This window comes from Salvelinus alpinus, chromosome 2 (genome assembly GCF_045679555.1).
Source record: "Salvelinus alpinus chromosome 2, SLU_Salpinus.1, whole genome shotgun sequence".
Lineage (NCBI taxonomy): Eukaryota > Metazoa > Chordata > Actinopteri > Salmoniformes > Salmonidae > Salvelinus > Salvelinus alpinus.
Window position 1 is genome coordinate 112,622,522 of NC_092087.1, and position 23,051 is coordinate 112,645,572.

General features: G+C 40.5%; 1 protein-coding gene across 1 annotated transcript in view; it reads right to left on the bottom strand.

The window, feature by feature from the left end:
* The window catches only part of LOC139552326 (zinc finger protein 721-like), a 135,745-nt gene that overhangs the window by 28,864 nt on the left and 83,830 nt on the right, over positions 1-23,051 (bottom strand). The window contains 3 exon segments of the mRNA XM_071363954.1: positions 9,113-9,270; positions 15,892-15,930; positions 17,996-19,624. Of these exon segments, the coding sequence (XP_071220055.1) occupies positions 9,113-9,270; positions 15,892-15,930; positions 17,996-19,624 (1,826 nt within the window).

Consider the following 23,051-nt stretch of genomic DNA (forward strand, 5'->3'; position numbering starts at 1 on the left):
CCTGAAGAGAGCTGGGACCACAGTCTCAAAGAAAACCATTAGTAACACACTACGCCGTCATGGATTAAAATCCTGCAGCGCACGCAAGGTCCCCCTGCTCAAGCCAGCGCATGTCCAGGCCCGTCTGAAGTTTGCCAATGACCATCTGGATGATCCAGAGGAGGAATGGGAGAAGGTCATGTGGTCTGATGAGACAAAAATAAAGCTTTTTGGTCTAAACTCCACTCGCCGTGTTTGGAGGAAGTAGGATGAGTACAACCCCAAGAACACCATCCCAACCGTGAAGCATGGAGGTGGAAACATCATTCTTTGGGGATGCTTTTCTGAAAAGGGGACAGGACGACTGCACCGTATTTGAGGGGAGGATGGATGGGGCCATGTATCGCTAGATCTTGGCCAACAACCTCCTTCCCTCAGTAAGAGCATTGAAGATGGGTCGTGGCTGGGTCTTCCAGCATGACAACGACCCGAAACAGAAAGCCAGGGCAACTAAGGAGTGGCTCCGTAAGAAGCATCTCAAGGTCCTGTAGTGGCCTAGCCAGTCTCCAGACCTGGACCCAATAGAAAATCTTTGGAGGGAGCTGAAAGTTCGTATTGCCCAGCGACAGCCCCGAAAACTGAAGGATCTGGAGGAGGTCTGTAAGGAGGAGTGGGCCAAAATCCCTGCTGCAGTGTGTGCAAACCTGGTCAAGAACTACAGGAAACACATGATCTCTGTAATTGCAAATAAAGGTTTCTGTACCAAATATTAAGTTCTGCTTTTCTGATGTATCAAATACTTATGTCATGCAATAAAATGCAAATTAATTACTTACAAATCATACAATGTGATTTTCTGGATTTTTGTTTTAGATTCCGTCTCTCACAGTTGAAGTGTACCTATGACAACACAAATAGAAGTAGGACTAGTCTACCCGACAACACATATAGAAGTAGGACTAGTCTACCTGGTTACACATATAGAAGTAGAACTAGTCTACCTGGTTACACATATAGAAGTAGGACTAGTCTACCTGGTTACACATATAGAAGTAGGACTAGTCTACCTGGTTACACATATAGATTAGGAACTAGTCTACCTTGTTACACATATAGTAGTAGGACTAGTCTACCTGGTTACACATATAGAAGTAGGACTAGTCTACCTGGTTACACATATAGCAGGAGGACTAGTCTACCTGACAACACATATAGAAGTAGGACTAGTCTACCCGGTTACACATATAGAATTAGAACTAGTCTACCTGGTTACACATATAGAATTAGAACTAGTCTACCTGGTTACACATATAGTAGTAGGACTAGTCTACCTGGTTACACATATAGAAGTAGAACTAGTCTACCTGGTTACACATATAGCAGGAGGACTAGTATACCTGGTTACACATATAGCAGGAGGACTAGTCTACCTGGTTACACATATAGCAGGAGGACTAGTCTACCTGGTTACACATATAGCAGGAGGACTAGTCTACCCGACAACACAAATAGAAGTAGGACTAGTCTACCTGGTTACAGATATAGTAGTAGGACTAGTCTACCTGGTTACACATATAGAAGTAGAACTAGTCTACCTGGTTACACATATAGAAGTAGAACTAGTCTACCTGGTTACACATATAGCAGGAGGACTAGTCTACCTGGTTACACATATAGCAGGAGGACTAGTCTACCTGGTTACACATATAGCAGGAGGACTAGTCTACCTGGTTACACATATAGCAGGAGGACTAGTCTACCTGGTTACACATATAGCAGGAGGACTAGTCTACCTGGTTACACATATAGCAGGAGGACTAGTCTACCTGGTTACACATATAGCAGGAGGACTAGTCTACCTGGTTACACATATAGCAGGAGGACTAGTCTACCTGGTTACACATATAGCAGGAGGACTAGTCTACCTGGTTACACATATAGCAGGAGGACTAGTCTACCTGGTTACACATATAGCAGGAGGACTAGTCTACCTGGTTACACATATAGCAGGAGGACTAGTCTACCTGGTTACACATATAGCAGGAGCACTAGTCTACCTGGTTACACATATAGAAGTAGGACTAGTCTACCTGACAACACATATAGAAGTAGGATTAGTCTACCTGGTTACACATATAGAAGTAGGACTAGTCTACCTGGTTACACATATAGAAGTAGGACTAGTCTACCTGGTTACACATATAGAACTAGGACTAGTCTACCTGGTTACACATATAGAAGTAGGACTAGTCTACCTGTCCTGAGCACAAATGTAGATCTATATAATGTCAAAACACCTGATTACTTCTTATCCCTTTCACAAATAGCCTACAGCTGTGTCGGTCGAGAACTCACAGGCACGGGAAACTGAGGGCCCAGAATATTTTATACAATGTTTCAAGTTCGTTATAGACAGGCCATGTGATTTATAGGACAGTTATTAGCAATGTTTTTATTTGTTGGCTTTATGTCAGCTATTTTTACATAGTTGGCATCTAGAATTCATCCATGATGTCATAATGGCAATAAAAGTTATTTAGATTTGTAAAATTTTCATTTAGATAGAATGTAGATTAATCACAGACAATGATTTTGAGATACTATTATAAATTAAATGAAACTGCTATAGCCTAGAAACCTGGTTAAACTATCATTATGACATCATGGATGAATTCTAGAATATACTATATATCCTAGAAACCTGGTTAAACTATCATTATGACATCATGGATGAATTCTAGAATATACTACACTGCTTAAAAAAATAAAGGGAACACTAAAATAACACATCCTAGATCTGAATGAATGAAATATTCTTATTAAATACTTTTTCTTTACATAGTTGAATGTGCTGACAACAAAATCACACAAAAATTATCAATGGAAATCAAATTGATCAACCCATGGAGGTCTGGATTTGGAGTCACACTCAAAATTAAAGTGGAAAACCACACTACAGGCTGATCCAACTTTGATGTAATGTCCTTAAAACAAGTCAAAATGAGGCTTAGTAGTGTGTGTGGCCTCCACGTGCCTGTATGACCTCCCTACAACGCCTGGGCATGCCCCTGATGAGGTGGCGGATGATCTCCTGAGGGATCTCCTCCCAGACCTGGACTAAAGCATCCGCCAACTCCTGGACAGTCTGTGGTGCAACGTGGCGTTGGTGGATGGAGCGAGACATGATGTCCCAGATGTGCTCAATTGGATTCAGGTCTGGGGAACGGGCGGGCCAGTCCATAGCATCAATGCCTTCCTCTTGCAGGAACTGCTGACACACTCCAGCCACATGAGGTCTAGCATTGTCTTGAATTAGGAGGAACCCAGGGCCAACCGCACCAGCATATGGTCTCACAAGGGGTCTGAGGATCTCATCTCGGTACCTAATGGCAGTCAGGCTACCTCTGGCGAGCCCATGGAGGGCTGTGCGGCCCCCCCACACCATGACTGACCCACCGCCAAACCGGTCATGCTGGAGGATGTTGCAGGCAGCAGAATGTTCTCCACGGCGTCTCCAGACTGTCACGTCTGTCACATGTGCTCAGTGTGAACCTGCTTTCATCTGTGAAGAGCACAGGGCGCCAGTGGCGAATTTGCCAATCTTGGTGTTCTCTGGCAAATGCCAAATGTCCTGCACGGTGTTGGGCTGTGAGCACAACCCCCACCTGTGGACGTCGGGCCCTCATACCACCCTCATGGAGTCTGTTTCTGACCGTTTGAGCAGACACATGCACATTTGTGGCCTGCTGGAGGTCATTTTGTAGGGCTCTGGCAGTGCTCCTTCTGCTCCTTCTTGCACAAAGGCGGAGGTAGCGGTCCTGCTGCTGGGTTGTTGCACTCCTACGGCGTCTTCCACGTCTCCTGATGTACTGGCCTGTCTCCTGGTAGCGCCTCCATGCTCTGGACACTACGCTGACAGACACAGCAAACCTTCTTGCCACAGCTCGCATTGATGTGCCATCCTGGATGAGCTGCACTACCTGAACCACTTGTGTGGGTTGTAGACTCCGTCTCATGCTACCACTAGAGTAAAAGCACCGGCGCATTCAAAAGTGACCAAAACATCCGCCAGGAAGCATAGGAACTGAGAAGTGGTCTGTGGTCACCACCTGCAGAACCACTCCTTTATTGGGGGTGTCTTGCTAATTGCCTATAATTTCCACCTGTTGTCTATTCCATTTGCACAACAGCATGTGAAATTTATTGTCAATCAGTGTTGCTTCCTAAGTGGACAGTTTGATTTCACAGAAGTGTGATTGACTTGGAGTTACATTGTGTTGTTTAAGTGTTCCCTTTATTTTTTTGAGCAGTGTATATCTCCCATTTCCATGTGTTTTTTAGTTGTGTATGTGACCATTAACATCCGCTAACCATGTGTATGTGACCATTAACATCTGCTAACCATGTGTATGTGACCATTAACATTTGATTTGACCTGACCCCGCAAGATGTGTCAGGTTCGTCAATTTATTAATTGTCTTTTGCTTGAAACCCTCCTGTCAATGTTGAGTAAGGACGCACACCTGATTACGCATATAGAGGTAGGACTAGTCTACCTGGTTACACATACAGAAGTAGGACTAGTCTACCTGGTTACACATATAGAAGTAGGACTAGTCTACCTGGTTACGCATATAGAAGTAGGACTAGTCTACCTGGTTACGCATATAGAAGTAGGACTAGTCTACCTGGTTACGCATATAGAAGTAGGACTGAGCACTAATGTAGATCTATAAATGTGCCCATTTGGGGATGTCTGATAGTATTTCTGATTGTCTTAACGCTGCACCACTAATGAGTTGTGGAGCTTCTCAAAGCACATTTTTTTCTCACCTCAAACAGCAAGTAAACAAAGTCTAATCAAAATCAATTACAAATGAGAATAACTCCTCAAAGTATTTGTAAAATATTTCCAGCTCTCACCCTTTCGATAACCACTCGGCACAAAAGGGAAAAACGTAATACGCTGATCCAGTGGAAATGTCAAAACACCTGATTACTTCTTATCCCTTTCACAAATAGCCTACAGCTGTGTCGGTCGAGAACTCACTGGCAGGGGAAACTGAGGGCCCAGAATATTTTATACAATGTTTCAAGTTCGTTATGGACAGGCCATGTGATTTATAGGACAGTTATTTGCAATGTTTTTATTTGTTGGCTTTATGTAGGCTATTTTTTACATAGGTGGCAATGGCAATAAAAGTTACTTTTAGATTTGTATAATTTCCATTTAGATAGAATGTAGATTAATCACAGACAATGATTGAGATACTATTATAAATGAAATGAAACTGTTCCAGTAAAATGAACATATGAAAATCATAACTGTCACCAGATCAGTAGAAATGGTAAGATAGATTTGCACTCCAAATGTAGGTTGCTGACTGCTTGTTGAGCCGATTACCAGCAACGTCAGAATGTATGAAGGACAGCAAGAGGAGGTGGTTCAGGAAGAGTTTCTTCTCTTCTGGTTGGGCGATATTGATGTAATGGCATGAAAATAAATGCTGAATATTATACAATGATTTATCAACAGCTCTAACAATTTGACCCTACAGGAAATCTACACTGGCAATTCTAGAATATACTATATAGCCTAGAAACCGGTTCAACTATCATTATGACATCATGGATGAATTCTAGAATATACTATATATCCTAGAAACCTGGTTAAACTATCATTATGACATCATGGATGAATTTTAGAATATACTATATAGCCTAGAAACCTGGTTAAACTATCATTATGACCTCATGGATGAATTTTAGAATATACTATATAGCCTAGAAACCGGTTCAACTATCATTATGACATCATGGATGAATTCTAGAATATACTATATATCCTAGAAACCTGGTTAAACTATCATTATGACATCATGGATGAATTTTAGAATATACTATATAGCCTAGAAACCTGGTTAAACTATCATTATGACATCATGGATGAATTTTAGAATATACTATATAGCCTAGAAACCGGTTCAACTATCATTTTAACTTCTTATGGCTGCAGGGGGCGTATTGAAAATCTGGAAAATATGTGCCCATTTTCAAACGGCCTCTTAATCAATTTTTGCTCTTACAATATGCATATTATTACTACTATTGGATAGAAAACAGTCTCTAGTTTCTAAAAACGTTTGAATTATTTCTCTAAGTGGAACAGAACTATTTTTACAGCCCATTTCCTATCCGGAAGTGAGATTTCCAAAATCGATGTCTCTCTTCAAGACCTTGTCTATAAAAGGGCATGTCACTTAGGACTGTAGAAACACATCATACGCCTTCCCCTGGGTGTCATGCGGAAGTGAGAGCAGAAAGGACTTGAATATCTCGTCCTGGGATTGAACACAACCTCTTGGAGTGAGACTTGCGCACTTTATTATTTTTTTCTGGGCGCGAAGTAGGACCTGGACTCGGCTCCTGGAAAACGCTCGTTAAAGGTGAATATGATCTCCGGCTTCGATTTTATTTGATACATGTCACAATATCATCCTAAAGTATGTTTTTTCAATATAGTTTAATTATATTATTGAAATTTATTCTGGACTTTAGACGTGATGCGACGCAAGAATTTTGTCAAGATGGAGAGGTTAGCGTCGCACTGCCAGTGTGCTTGCTAATTCAAGAGGGAAATCGTTCGTTCTGGATCGAAATAAAGATGTTTCTGAACAAAGGACCCCTTGGAGAACATTCTGATGGAAGATCAACAAAGATAAGGACCCAATTTGGGATGCTTTTTCATATATCTGTCGAACTGTGCTATGCTACCGTTTGACTAGAATCAATGCTGCTGTGTGCTAGCTAATGTAGTAAGCTAATATAACGATATATTGTGTTTTCGCTGTAAAACACTTCAAAAATCGGAAATATTGGCTCTATTCACAAGATCTTTGTCTTTCATTAGCTATCCACCATATATTTTTCTGAAATGTTTTATGATGTGTAATTAGTAGTTGACGTTGGTGTCTGTATTTTCTCTGGCTACTCCCGTGCGATTTCTGACTGTAGCTATGATGGTAGCAGTAATGTAAAACTGATTTATAGCTAAAATATGCACATTTTTTGAACAAAACATAGATTTATTGTGTAACATGTTATAGGACTGTCATCTGAGGTAGTTTTTTCTAGGTTATTTAGGTTGGTTCTAGGTTAGTTAGGTTGGCTTGTGCATGCTACTTGCATCCTACTTGTGCTGTGAAAAATGTCTGTCCTCTTTTTTATTTGGTGGTGAGCTAACATAAATATATGTGGTGTTTTCTCTGTAAAACATTTAAAAAATCGGACATGTTGGCTGGATTGACAAGATGTTTATCTTTCAAATGCTGTATTGGACTTGTTAATGTGTGAAAGTTAAATATTTTTAAAAAATAGATTTTGAATTTCGCGCCCTGCACTTGAGCTGGATGTTGTCATAAGTGTACCGATGTCGGTACAGAACAGGTTTTAACATCATGGATGAATTCTAGAATATACTATATATCCTAGAAACCTGGTTAAACTATCATTATGACATCATGGATGAATTTTAGAATATACTATATATCCTAGAAACCTGGTTAAACTATCATTATGACATCATGGATGGTCAGTCCTTGTATTCATAGTGTAGTGAATTCAGGGGGTTGCCCTGAGCTGAACTCAAACCTGGGTCCAGCGACTGTCAAGCCAACACCTTATAACTGTTATGCCAAGATGTCTGAACTTCTTGACGAGGTCGCTAGGTTTTGGATTACGGTTGATACAATAGCTTTCTCTATGAATTTGAGAGTGGTTACATTTCTCCAGCCCCCATCCCTCAGCTGTTTACAAACCAAGTCTCTGGGCAGCCATTTTGTTGCTGTTTAAATACTAGGTTGTCCCTTTAAAAAAGCCACACAAGAATCAATCAACCAATAACAAAGCTGTAATTCCACCACTATTTTGCTAATAAGATGATGATGGGGCTGGAGAAATTTAACTACTCTCAAATTCATAGACAGACCTATGGATGCAAGGACTGACCATCCATGATATCAACATTATAGTTTTAACCATGTTGAGGCTTTACAGTGTTGATTTACATTGTTTCTATACATTGGAGTACAAAATCTTATTATGGGTTCTGATGGGGTACAACAGGTGAACTAAGCTCATGAGGCATGTGTTATATTCTTCAAGAATCAATGGCTATAAATAAATAATTTAAAAGTCAAAATATGGATGTAGCAATTGCAGATTTCCCCTTTACCACCATACATCCTTCCAGTTCTCTACTGCCAGTGACAGGAGCGAATTTCAAAAATCGCCGAAGCTGGAGACTTATATTTCCCTCACCAACTTTAAACATCAGCTATCTGAGCAGCTAATCGATCGCTGCAGCTGTACATAGTCCATCTGTAAATAGCCCACCCAATCTCCCTACCTCATCCCCAAACTGTTTTTATTTACTTTTCTGCTCTTTTGCACACCAGTATCTCTACTTGCACATCATCATCTGCTCATTTATCACTCCAGTATTAATCTGCTAAATTGTAATTCTTCACTACAATGGCCTATTTATTGCCTACCTCCTCATGCCTTTTGCACACACTATATATAGACTTTCTTTTTTTCTACTGTGTCATTGACTTGTTTATTGTGTTATTGGCTTGTTTATTGTTTATTCCATGTTGTTCCATGTGTAACTCTGTGTTGTTGTCGGTGTCACACTGCTTTGCTTTATCTTGGCCAGGTCGCAGTTGTAAATGAGAACTTGTTCTCAACTGGCCTACCTGGTTAAACTATCATTATGACATCATGGTCACCTGGTTAAACTATCATTATGACATCATGGTCACCTGGTTAAACTATCATTATGACATCATGGCCAGGTTAAATAAAAAAACATCAGTTCAACAACTGCAGAGTTTGTGTCTCTGTTTTTAAGACAGTACTTACTTGTGTTAACCAGGGCCCGTTCATCATTAGAACCATCGGATGCCTTAAGATGCGTTTGGGAAACCAGGACCAGATATCCAGTTTCCTCCTCCTCCTTTTTCGATGTGACAGTCATCTCCCTCTCCTCCTCGTTCACCCCAAAAGCTGCATCCTCCTCTTCTTTTACTGTAAAATCCTCTTCCTCTTTGAACGCGTCTTCCTCTTCTTTCACTGAAACGTCTTTCTCTTCTTCTTTCACTGTAACAGTCTCATCCTCTACTTCTTGTTTAACTGTAACAGCCTCGCCCTCTAATTCTTGTTTTACTGTGATATCCTTCTCTTCCTCCTCCTCTTTCACCAGAGCTTCTTTCTCCGTCCAGCAGACCTCCTCTTCATTAACAAGAGAGTAGCTTAGTGACCTCATGGTTGGAGATGTTAGCTAGCTAGGCTAATGCTAACTTAACCAGCCCGCTAGATGAATAAAAACAATACCGTAAATATGAAAATTATGAAATTAAAAGGGATAACTAACTAGACGACAGACGTGGGTTTAAAATAGTGGCTAATATACACTAAAGCGTCTAAAGAGCTTTATTGGTTCGTCTATTTTGGCTAGCAAGCTACCGAGGTGTCTGACGAACTGTTGCTGCTGTTGAAAGAAGCGTTCCGTCCACTAGAATATACGTCACAGTAGCAGCATTGCCTTAAAGTCCCAGACCGCCATCTGCTGACTGGAGTGGGTAACGCAGTTGAGTAAAATGTAAATTAAATTTTCAGACATAAGGTAGGTAGGAATCAGGAACATAGCTAGTCCTAAAATATTAATTAGCCCCCCCCCCCTAAATAATTCAATATCAGTCAATATATTTTTTCTCTGATTTCTTATTTTCGTCAACCGTTCCATCGCATCATAAACATTTTACGGGGCCGGCACCAGGACCGGGGGAGGCTGCCGCACTAGTGACTGTTAGACTTTCTTCAGCAAAGATGGCGGACAGAAATACTAGGAGAGAGGGGTAACCCTACACAGAACTGAACTGAATCAAAGATGGCGGACAGAAATACCAGGATGGAAGCAAAAACTGTAAGGGATTATAACGTCATAACTAATCATGCAAAAACATGTACAGTTGACAGGAATGTTAGTTAATGTAGAGACAAACGATTATGCATTTTTTTAACATAACATTTATTTACGAAAATCGCGATTTAGCCAGCTAGCTGACTAGCTAACATTAGCCAGCTAGCTGACTAGCTAACATTAGCCAGCTAGCTGGCTAGCTTTATGGGTGTTGTGAAGTGAGTATGAAATTGTAATTCTGGTTGTTTTAGGAACTCCTGAAACAACCAGCAAACCAGGCTTTCGTTTTGTGTAACAGTGGATGTAAAGAATCTAGCTAGCTGAAGAATTTACAGCAAATTGAATGTACAATTTTGTAAGCTTGCCTTGCTGATATTTACCATGCAGATAGATTAAATAACGTAGCTAGCTATGTTCTTGCTTATTGTGCAGTGGATGATTAAAATCCATGTATGCCCATGGATGTGTAGCTAGCTATCTAGCCGATCTGTGTATGGACCCAAACGTTTGGTATACATATTAGTTCAGAACCTAGCTATGAACCTCAGCTATCATAGCCAGTTGTATCAACTTCAAAACAGCCTGAATGACATTAATGAAGCCTATGGATTGAGTAGAATATAATATCATGTTGTACCAAGGATGCAAGTCGTATATACATGTAGTTATTACCATGCATGAGATCCCCACATTGTAGCCTGTACATTTAATATATTCACTGATCATGTACTCTACCTTGGCAAATAAAGGTGCAGTTTAGGTATGAATGTCTTTAAGATTATTTTTCAGTCATATCCAATACCAGGAGTGTCAAATTCCAGTCTTTGAATGACGCTGTGTCTGCATGTATGTATTACAATTCTACACTTCAACAGTGTTTACCAATCTTGGTCCTGGGACATCAATGGTTACACATTGTAACTAATAGACTAGAAACAGGATTTAACTAGTTAATTCATATATACAGAAATATAATGTTAAAAAACAGAACACTACACTTCCTATGCATCATGTAAATACTCCAACACCGGTTCATCTCAACATCTAATGCCCTTCATCTGCATTGATCTGATAAACACAGGATAGGTGGAGTATTTCATCACATTACACTTCATTTCAACCAGTAGAGAATGTGAAACGCTTTATTGAAAAGCTCATTGTCCAAGTGTTATAAATACAAGTTCAATCTGTACTTCAATGCACATCTGTTGTGAATTATAAAAACAGAGGAAGAAAGAGGAGGTGAGAGAGGTGTAAAAGACAGAAAGGGAAAGAGGTAAGCACATAGGAGCAGGGAAGGCAGCACATGATTAATGAATCACAGTGCTACATAAATATTCTCTCAGTTCATCACAATTACATAACAGTGTCTCTAGTCGGCCTAAAGGTTATCTTAAAAGAGGGTGAGGTGGCGATGATGGGACTGGGGGTTGGCATCCTCTCACATCAAAACATATCTGCAGACGAGAGACAGATGGAGAGAGAGAGCATGTTTAAGCCTTGTGTTTTTATTTTTTGTTCTAACATTGTTAGTCATCAATCAGGAGGTGAAATGCAAAACTGACCTGGGATCATTAACTCTGGGACTACTGCATCTATCTGTATTTCAATGTAAAGCATCTCTTTAATAATACTTCCTGTATAATATAAACTGACCTGGGATCATTAACTCTGGGACTACTGCATCTATCTGTATTTCAATGTAAAGCATCTCTTTCATAATACTTCCTGTTGTCCTGACCAAGTGACCTCTCACCTCAGCATGATCATGCTGTGCCCTCTATGTAGCCAGTTCAGATGCAGGAGGGATTCACCGACACAGCTGATATAACCTAGAGGATTTAGGGAGAAGAGGAGAGAGGGATGAAGTGAAGGAGAGAGACTGTTATTGAGAAAATAAGGTAGTTAAAGCGACAGTGTTCAACAGGAATCTGTGTGTGGCCTCACCTGGTGTCCACACCACACTAAGTGGCTGCAGAGTACTTTATGCTGAAAAACATGAACGGACCCACAAGGACAAACAATATAGCGTAGTTATAGAAATAATGAAGTGTCTTACTATTCTCCATGGTTGGCCCTCTTGCCTATTCTTTGAAGGTGGAAGGAGCCACAGTTATACACCTGAACCCGGCTTACTGCACAACACAATCCATCAATCAGATTGATACATGAGTGTGTAGGTGTGGGTTATAGGGTGTCTAATTGTTCTACATTTTTCAATATGGGTGATTTAGAACAGCCTGTTTTATTTTTGCACAGACATCACACCCTTACCTAAACAGCACCCTCACCTGAGAAGTAGAAATCAAAGGGAGAGAAACTGTGAATTGAATAACTGCAGTTGACATAGCTAAGTAAATGGAAGAATAATCCTATTGCAATGTGAATGGCTCTTAAAAGAGCCTTTGGTTGTGCATAGTGTAGTCTATGGTGTTGCCAGGGAACAGCACCCTCTTAAAAGAGCCTTTGGTTGTGCATAGTGTAGTCTATGGTGTTGCTAGGGAACAGCACCCTCTTAAAAGAGCCTTTGGTTGTGCATAGTGTAGTCTATGGTGTTGCCAGAGAACAGCACCTTCTTTGAAGAAGTAGGAGGTGAAGATCTCCTGCACACGGATTGCCTCTCTTGCTGCGTTGTTGGACCCCATCCTTGAAACATCCTGCAGAGCAGCAGACTCCTCCTCTGGGACACGGCGGCGAGCTGCAGATCCCCTCCTGGTCCTCGTGTCCATCCTCATGAAGTTACGCAGGACACAGGTAGCCTTCACACATCTGAACTCCTCCAGGAGGCAGTCCCAGATGACCCTGGTCACCCAACCTTGCAGTGCCCTACACGGCAACTGTAGGCAATCGTTTGGAAGGAATCTCCAGTTACAAGGTATCTGTAGGAATATGGAAGACAATATAATTATTAGACTTTTACATCACCAGGTCATTGTGGATTACTAAAGTATAATATCCATAATAACAAATCATGATAACATTGGATTGATAGATGCATGGGCACACATATGTACATGTGTAGCATGTGACAATAACACGATCATATCAGGACGGCATCACAAATGAATACATAAATACCACTTGAAGCTTGATGATGAGTTGATCATTTGAATCAGCTGTGCAGTGCTGAGGCAACAACAACAATGTGCCTCTGAGTCCCCAGGACTGAGAACCACTGCTCTTCATTGGGACCTCTTCATATGTAGACTGGCTTTCATAGCGCTCTTTATCTGAGGACAAAAAACCTCACAAGAAACTCACTTCATTATAGTGAAATTACACCACACTGAATATTATGTTACTATTATCTCCGTCCTCACTTCTAGGGACAGGAACTACACAAAAGTACCTGCCCTATCCAGAATAGTCTCCTCTCTCACTGACAGTTGGGGCTGCTATCCTTTCACCCTCCTCCATGGCTGTTAGCTAGCTACCTACAAATGCATTGGAGTTAGTTTTTTACAGTGATAAATACATCAAGATAGCTAGCTAATATGAAGTTAGACAGCTGATGATATTTAATTCACTTAGTTATCTATCTATATAGTATTAGCTAGCCAACTAGCTAGCTCATTTAGCAGGTCATTTGAGTTAGCCTGCACTGCAGCTAGTTAGCTAATAATACATCGTTTCTTTACATTTCCAAAATCTATTTACTTACTTGAATAGGTTCTCCCAGCCATGTGGACAACTGGAAACCGGGCAGCAAAGTTGGTCCCCAGAGCGTTTTAGAGGATATTACTATTGAACTATGTACCCATTTAATAAACAGACCTTCATACAAACTTGCTCTGCTGAATTCTTGACGGATTCACAACGGGAGGCCTAAGCAGCATCTAGTCCATCTGCTGACTGGACGAGGAAAATGTACATTTTATTTTCAGACAACAAGTTAACTCTAGGGTACTCTCTAGGAATTCTTGAGACATCCCTACCCTAAACCCTAACCTTAACCCCTAACTTAACCATTTTAAATGTCAACTTCAACGGACTAGGGACGTCCCAAAGATGTATCGCTACCTGAAAATACATGATCTAAGTCAGGGGTGTCAAACTCATTCCACGGAGGGCCTAGTGTCTGCAGGTTTTTGTTTTTTCCTTTCAATAAAGCCCTAGACAACCAGGTGTGGGGAGTTCCTAACTAATTAGTGATGTTAATTCATCAATCAAGTACAAGGGAGGAGCGAAAACCCGCAGACACTTGGCCCCCGTGGAATGAGTTTGACACCTGTGATCTAAGTGATTGATAGTTAGTATACATCAGTCATAAAGCCTTATTTACTTTAATGAACTACTAAAATAGTGATTTTGTCAGACAGCATAGACAGCAGCTCTACACTTTATTGACTGACTGATCCAGTCATCCTTCCATCCCTCCTCAGCCTTCCTCTCCTCTGAAGACCCAGTGAGGGTGGAGCTCAGTCAGAGAGCTGTTGAGGGACTGGTTAGGAAGAACACTTCTACAGCCAGAGAGGTGAGAGGTCACACATGGTTTAGATGGTAAATATTTATGTCCCCTTAGCGGTTCATCACGTCAGAAAAAGGGAATATGTTCCATCATCTATGTTTATTTACATTAGTGCAAATTGTATTGGTGTAATTTCTCAGCCCTTTTCGCTGTATGAAAGTTAATTTCCCCCCAGGCACACACATTTGTTCTTTGATATTATGAAGGTAATTTGTATCAAATGTACTTTTCCCCACTCATTCACCCCATCTCTTTATATTGAGTATTTATATTCAGTGGCCTGACTGCATCCAGACTATGTCAAAGGCCCATCCTGGTAGATCTGAACCTAATGCAGCTTGGAGTGATCGGATGACAGAAGTCACATTTAGGTGCCAGGTGTAACTGAGGCCATAGATGCTCCATATCCACTACTTTGAGTGTTTTATATAATATGACTGAATGTATTTCTTTCTGTGTTGCAGGGGCAGTCAAGAAATGGAACGACAAGGCCAAAGAACATGACATAAGCAGAGCTGTGGGAAACCACCTCAAGCCCCCGGTAGAGCCGGGGGTGGTGTTTACCACTCCACCAGCAGAGCTGTGGGAGACCACCTCAAGCCCCTGGTAGAGCCGGGGGTGGTGTTTACCACTCCACCAGCAGAGCTGTGGGAGACCACCTCAAGCCCCTGGTAGAGCCGGGGGTGGTGTTTACCACTCCACCACGCCTTCAGCAGGCTTGAAAAGTGGGATTGATACTGATTTTCATACTAAGATGGACCAACAGTCTGTTGATTGGTCAGTCACTGGGTTCAATTGTTGACATCAAATCAAGCTTTATTTATACAGCACATTTCAGACATGGATGCAACACAATGGCTTCACAGGAGAAAACAATGAAAATAAACTGAAATACTTAGTACACAAAAATAACAGGATAAAAAAAACAGAAAATTATCAACTGAAAGACCAATGAGCATTCTAAGGAAATGCCATTGATTAAAACACTAATTGGATGAAATATCCAACCCAAAATATAAGCTTGTTTTTTAGGAGGGGTTCTCAAAGACACTATGGGGGTGTCGACTGAAAGTTGACTCGTAACAACTGGGACCTAAAAGACACCAACTATGAGACCCACTAAATCTGTCCAAGAAGAAGCAAACAAAATAAAAAAAAACAATAAACTTAAAGACAGGAAGCAAACCAAAAAAGTGGAGCAACTAAAGGTGTTGACTCTCCACATCTATCAAGACAACTGGAGCACTGGGCCAGACACTCTTAAATAGAACCTGGACCAGCTCAGGTGAAACACCTTCCCACTAACGAGATGGACAAGCCAGCACAGGTGTAACACATACTGACTAACGAGATAGCACGTAGGGCGCATTGATTGGTGCTAACGAGCTAGACGTGCTAAAGTCCAACCTCAAAACAAAAATGAAAAAAATATAATTACTTTCTATAGAATCCTAAAACTCACCAGCTTCTAGAACTCTCGTCCTCCTAAAACTCTCATCGCCTTGGACAAAACTCAAATCAAATTGTATTAGTCATGTCTGATTTCAAGAGCTCCTGCAATATCCCGAGCTTCTCTCTCTTTTCAGGGTTCACTCGATAGGCATGTTGTTGGATCGGGGCCCAGTCCCCAATGTCATGCTCTAGTACATGTGGGTTGGTACATCTGAGAATGATCCCTGATATTCTAAAAGCAGGATAACAATTTCAATATAATAGTACCCAAAAATTGTCAGCTGGTTGCATAAATAACTATGACTAAATGTTACATAAATTGTAAATATGAAAATCAAAACCAAATGTACACCCCTTTGTTAATATATATTGGCAATACTTCACTTAAGGGTGAGGCATGGAATAATAAAACATGTATATTTTGTCAGGCTGAATGTTTGAAGTATGAGGTGATTTGAGTCATGCTTCTTCAGTAGTGGAATAAAGACAATTAGCACTTGAATGTTTTCAATAAATACTGGAGTGATGTAGGATTGTTCATAAAACTGATTATAGACCAATTTATTATACTGCATCCATGTGTTTAGGCTGCAAGTACGTTAAAATTTAAAAACGACCCGAAAATACTTATTTTTAACTTTCACTTTCAACTACAACTGAACATATATTGGACGTCGGGGATAGTCTTCTTTTCAATTACATTTTGCTAAGTGGGAATAGCGCAATGTCAAAACACAGTTTTAACGTGTCCAAATCAATAACCAATATGCAGAAACAGTTTGGGATATATTGAAAACCTAAACATTTTGAAGTGTTGCATTTTGATTCAAGTAGGTCACCAAAGTGGTAAGTGTAACACAACTCTATTTTTGTTAGTCACATTTTGTTAAATCTCATAAATAGTACTCTTTCAATTCAGAGCCTGGATTTCCCCCTGGGGCTAATATCCATATCATGCTGCAATCAATTGAACAGGGCAAACGATAAGGTCATCATTAAAATACTCCTACTACAATGTTAAAACATTCTACATTGTGACATCATTAAAATATTCCTTCTACAATGTTAAAACATTCTACATTGTGACATCGTTACTAAAATACTTCCACAATATTAAAAAAATGATTTCATTGATATCATGAAACAACATGTATTTTCTGATGTTGAATCCGAGATCTTTTATCAGATTATCTCTGGTCACAGCTATATCTTCCCACATTTATTACTGCTATAAGGTTTCTGTCCTGTGTGTTTTCTCTGGTGTGAAGTCAGAGAGCTAGATGTAGTAAATCTCTTCCCACATTGATCACAGCTATAAGATTTCTCTCCTGTGTGTGTTCTCTGGTGTTTAGTCAGAGAGCTAGATTCAGTAAAACTCTTCCCACATTGATTACAGCAATAAGGTTTCTCTCCTGTGTGTGTTCTCTGGTGTGAAGTCAGAGAGCTAGATCTAGTAAATCTCTTCCCACATAGACCACAGCTAAAATATTTCTCTCCTGTGTGTGTCCGCTGGTGTACTATCAGGCTTTGTAGGTGAGTAAAACTCTTTCCACATTGATTACAGGTATAAGGTTTCTCTCCTGTGTGTATTCTCTGGTGTGAAGTCAGAGAGCTAGATGTAGTAACTCTCTTCCCACATTGATCACAGCTATACGATTTCTCTCCTGTGTGTGTTCTCTTGTGTCGAATCAGATGGCTAGAATCAGTAAAACTCTTCCCACATTGATCACAGCTATAAGGTTTCTCTCCTGTGTGTATTCTCTGGTGTGAAGTCAGAGAGCTAGATGTCGTAAATCTCTTCCCACATTGATCACAGCTATAAGGTTTCTCTCCTGTGTGTATTCTCTGGTGTGAAGTAAGACATTTACATTTAAGTCATTTAGCAGACGCTCTTATCCAGAGCGACTTACAAGTTGGAGAGCTAGATGTAGTAAATCTCTTCCCACATTGACCACAGCTAAAAGGTTTCTCTCCTGTGTGTGTCCACTGGTGTACTATCAGGCTGTTTAGCTGAGTAAAACTCTCTCCACATTGATTACAGCTATACAATTTCTCTCCTGTGTGTGTTCTCTGGTGTGAAGTCAGAGAACTAGATGTAGTAAATCTCTTCCCACATTGATCACAGCTATAAGGTTTCTCTCCTGTGTGTGTTCTCTGGTGTTTAGTCAGAGAGCTAGATTCAGTAAAACTCTTCCCACATTGATCACAGCTATAAGGTTTCTCTCCTGTGTGTGTTCTCTGGTGTGAAGTCAGAGAGCTAGATCTAGTAAATCTCTTCCCACATAGACCACAGCTAAAATATTTCTCTCCTGTGTGTGTCCGCTGGTGTACTATCAGGCTTTGTAGGTGAGTAAAACTCTTTCCACATTGATTACAGGTATAAGGTTTCTCTCCTGTGTGTATTCTCTGGTGTTTAGTCAGAGAGCTAGATTCAGTAAAACTCTTCCCACATTGATCACAGCTATAAGATTTCTCTCCTGTGTGTGTTCTCTTGTGTCGAATCAGATGGCTAGATTCAGTAAAACTCTTCCCACATTGATCACAGCTATAAGATTTCTCTCCTGTGTGTATTCTCTGGTGTGAAGTCAGAGAGCTAGATTCAGTAAATCTCTTCCCACATTGATTACAGCAATAAGGTTTCTCTCCTGTGTGTATTCTCTGGTGTGAAGTAAGACATTTACATTTAAGTCATTTAGCAGACGCTCTTATCCAGAGCGACTTACAAGTTGGAGAGCTAGATGTAGTAAATCTCTTCCCACATTGACCACAGCTAAAAGGTTTCTCTCCTGTGTGTGTCCACTGGTGTACTATCAGGCTGTTTAGCTGAGTAAAACTCTCTCCACATTGATTACAGCTATACAATTTCTCTCCTGTGTGTGTTCTCTGGTGTGAAGTCAGAGAACTAGATGTAGTAAATCTCTTCCCACATAGATCACAGCTATAAGGTTTCTCTCCTGTGTGTGTTCTCTGGTGTTTAGTCAGCGAGCTAGATTCAGTAAAACTCTTCCCACATTGATTACAGCAATAAGGTTTCTCTCCTGTGTGTATTCTCTGGTGTGAAGTAAGAGCGCTAGATGTAGTAAATCTCTTCCCACATAGATCACAGCTAAAAGGTTTCTCTCCTGTGTGTGTCCGCTGGTGTACTATCAGGCTTTGTAGGTGAGTAAAACTCTTTCCACATTGATTACAGGTATAAGGTTTCTCTCCTGTGTGTATTCTCTGGTGTGAAGTCAGAGAGCTAGATGTAGTAACTCTCTTCCCACATTGATCACAGCTATAAGATTTCTCTCCTGTGTGTATTCTCTGGTGTGAAGTCAGCTGGCTAGATGTAGTAAATCTCTTCCCACATTGATCACAGCTGTAAGGTTTCTCTCCTGTGTGTGTTCTCTGGTGTAATGTCAGCTGGTCAGATCTACCAAAACTCTTCCCACATTGACCACAGCTATAAGGTTTCTCTCCTGTGTGTGTTCTCTGGTGTACAGTCAGATTGCTAGATGTAGTAAAACTCTTCCCACATTGATCACAGCTATAAGGTTTCTCTCCTGTGTGTGTTCTCTGATGAATTTTAATGCCTGAGGAGGTGAATCTCTTCCCACAGTCAGAGCAGCAGTGAGTTATCTTCCCTGTGGATCTCTGCAGGTGTTTCTTGAGGAGTTCTGATCTGGAGAGATTCTTCTCTGCCTCGTCAGCATCATGAGGTTGTTGAGGCTCCCCAGAGGATCCACGATAGTCCCGTCTCTCTCCTGTGTGAACAACAAAGTCAGATGATTAAAGGCCCACAACAGCGGTAATCCACTGTAAAAGGTGATGCCAACAGAGTAGCCATGATGTTGTACAACAATTGATGTCTGTAATGAATGTTAATTATTTAACAATAATCTTAAAATGAGCAAGAATAGTCATAGTTTGTCTTGTTTTCACATTAGTAGTAAAATCAATGATTGTAGGCTAGAAATAAGTTATTCAAGTTGTTGAAACTCTAAGCAGTGTGCCAGACGACTTTTGGTCTCCAATATAGGCCCCTTTCTGTGTTTAATAAAATTGCGGCACGAGGGCGATGCAACACAACTTGATTGTAGAAACTCCTCCCTACTAATGAGGAAACCACTAGCTATGGATGTAGTATATCTGGTAATGAGGAAACCACTAGTTATGGATGTAGTATATCTGGTAATGAGGAAACCACTAGTTATGGATGTAGTATATCTGGTAATGAGGAAACCACTAGTTATGGATGTAGTATATCTGGTAATGAGGAAACCACTAGTTATGGATGTAGTATATCTGGTAATGAGGAAACCACTAGTTATGGGTGTAGTATATCTGGTAATGAGGAAACCACTAGTTATGGATGTAGTATATCTGGTAATAAGGAAACCACTAGTTATGGATGTAGTATATCTGGTAATAAGGAAACCTCTAGTTATGGATGTTGTATATCTGGTAATGAGGAAACCACTAGTTATGGATGTAGTGTATCTGGTAATGAGGAAACCACTAGTTATGGCTGTAGTATATCTGGTCATGAGGAAACCACTAGTTATGGATGTAGTATATCTGGTAATAAGGAAACCACTAGTTATGGATGTAGTATATCTGGTAATAAGGAAACCTCTAGTTATGGATGTTGTATATCTGGTAATGAGGAAACCACTAGTTATGGATGTAGTATATCTGGTAATAAGGAAACCTCTAGTTATGGATGTTGTATATCTGGTAATGAGGAAACCACTAGTTATGGGTGTAGTATATCTGGTAATGAGGAAACAACTAGTTATGGATGTAGTGTATCTGGTAATAAGGAAACCACTAGTTATGGATGTAGTATATCTGGTAATGAGGAAACCACTAGTTATGGATGTAGTATATCTGGTAATGAGGAAACCACTAGTTATGGATGTAGAACTATCTGCTAATGAGGAAACCACTAGTTATGGATGTAGTATATCTGCCTGGAGCAAAAATGGTGAACAAAGATTTTAGTTTTTCACAATGTCATTTACAGGTGCTTATTAGTGCATTTCACACTACTTTGGATTATAATTGTAAGGCTAATTTGAATGTCCTGTTTAATATAATGTTTGAATGAACTACAGATTCATTAACTACAATTTAGCAAATTAACACTGGAGTGATAGATGATGTGCAAGTAGAAATACTGGTGTGCAAAAGAGCAAAAAAAGTAAATAAAAATATGGGGATGAGGTAGGCAGTTGGATGGGCTATTTACAGATGGGCTGTGTACAGCTGCAGCGATCGGTAAGCTGCTCAGATAGCTGATGCTTAAAGTTAGTGAGGGAGATATAAGTCTCCAACTTCAGCGATTTTTGAAATTCGTTCCAGTCATTGGCAGCAGAGAACTGGAAGGAAAAGGCAGCCAAAGGAGGTGTTGGCTTTGGGGATGACCAGTGAGATATACCTGCTGGAGCGCGTGCTACGGGTGGGTGTTGCTATGGTGACCAGTGAGCTGAGTGAAGGCGGCCTAGCAAAGACTTATAGATGACCTGGAGCCAGTGGGTTTGGCGATGAATATGTAGCGAGGGCCAGCCGACTAGAGCATACAGGTCTCAGTGGTGGGTGGTATATGGGGCTTTGGTGACAAAACGGATGGCACTGTGATTTACTGAATGCAGTCTAAGGTAGTTTTACTTGCGTTTAAGAGCAGTTGGAGGCCACAGAAGGAGTGTTATATGGCATTGAAGCTCGTTTGGAGGTTTGTTAACACAGTGTCCAAAGAAGGGTCAGATGTATACGGAATAGCCCGAGAATTGAACCCTGTGGCACCCCCATAGAGACTGCCAAAGGTCCGGACAACAGGCCCTCCGATTTGACACACTGAATTCTATCAGAGAAGTAGTTGGTGAACCAGGTGAGGCAGTCATTTGAGAAACCAACCATTAATCAGGTCTTAGTGGTGGGTGGTATATGGGGCTTTGGTGCATCCAGTTTGCTGAGTAGAGTGTTGGAGGCTATTTTAAAAATAACATCGCTAAAGTCAAGGATCGGTAGGATAGTCAGTTTTATGAGGGTATGTTTGACAGCGTGAGTGAAGGAGGTTTTGACGCGAAATAGGAAGTCGATTCTAGATTTAATTTGGGATTGGAAATGCTTAATATAAGTCTGGAAGGAGAGTTTACAGTCTATCCAGACACCTGGGTATTTGTAGTTGTCCACATATTCTAAGTCAGAACCGTCCAGAGTAGAGGTCGACCGATTATTGTTTATTATTATTGTCCGGTTTCCTTTGAGCCTGTGGATTACTGAACAAAACTGAGGTTTTTGGATATAAAGAGAGACTTTATCGAACAAAACTAACATTTATTTAGTAAATGGGAGTTTTGTGAGTGCAACAATATGAAGATCATCAAAGGTAAGTAATTAATTTTATTGCTATTTCTGACTTGTGTAACTCTACTTGGCTGGTAACTGTTTGTAATGATTCGTCTGCTGGGCGCTGTTCTCAGATAATCGCACGGTATGCTTTCGCCGTAAAGCCTATTTGAAATCTGACACCGTGGTTGGATGAACAAATGTATAACACTGTGTGTTTTATGAATTTTTATAAGCTGAGCTAAAAAGGTAAATGACTAAATAGCTAGTAGCTAATTAGCTGGTTAGCTTCTGACGGCTAGGTTCTGATGGAGGTTCTAGCTATAAGGTCTAAAAAATAGCAGATCAGTATCACATTGGGTGAGGCGGGTTGCCTGAAGGTATATTTAATTTAAACATGGAAAAAGATTGAAATATATTGCAATATATACAACAACAACAAAAAACATAATATTTACAACAAACATGTCTTAATGCTACGCCATCTTGGATTACAAGTTCATCATATGACAAGCGTAATGTTATGACTATAACTACTGTTCCCTGGAGGAGGGAAACTAGGTACAACATACTATTAAATCCACGCCTCACTGGAAGCACCACCGTCCACAGGTGACGAGTGAGGCTTGGATTTATTCCTTAAAATGTAATGCCGCTCTTCACCAACCCAGGAAAGGGCATTTTATTGCATGACATAAGTATTTGATCACCTACCAACCAGTAAGAATTCCAGCTCTCACAGACCTGTTAGTTTTTCTTTAAGAAGCCCTCCTGTTCTCCACTCATTACCTGTATTAACTGCACCTGTTTGAACTCGTTACCTGTATAAAAGACACCTGT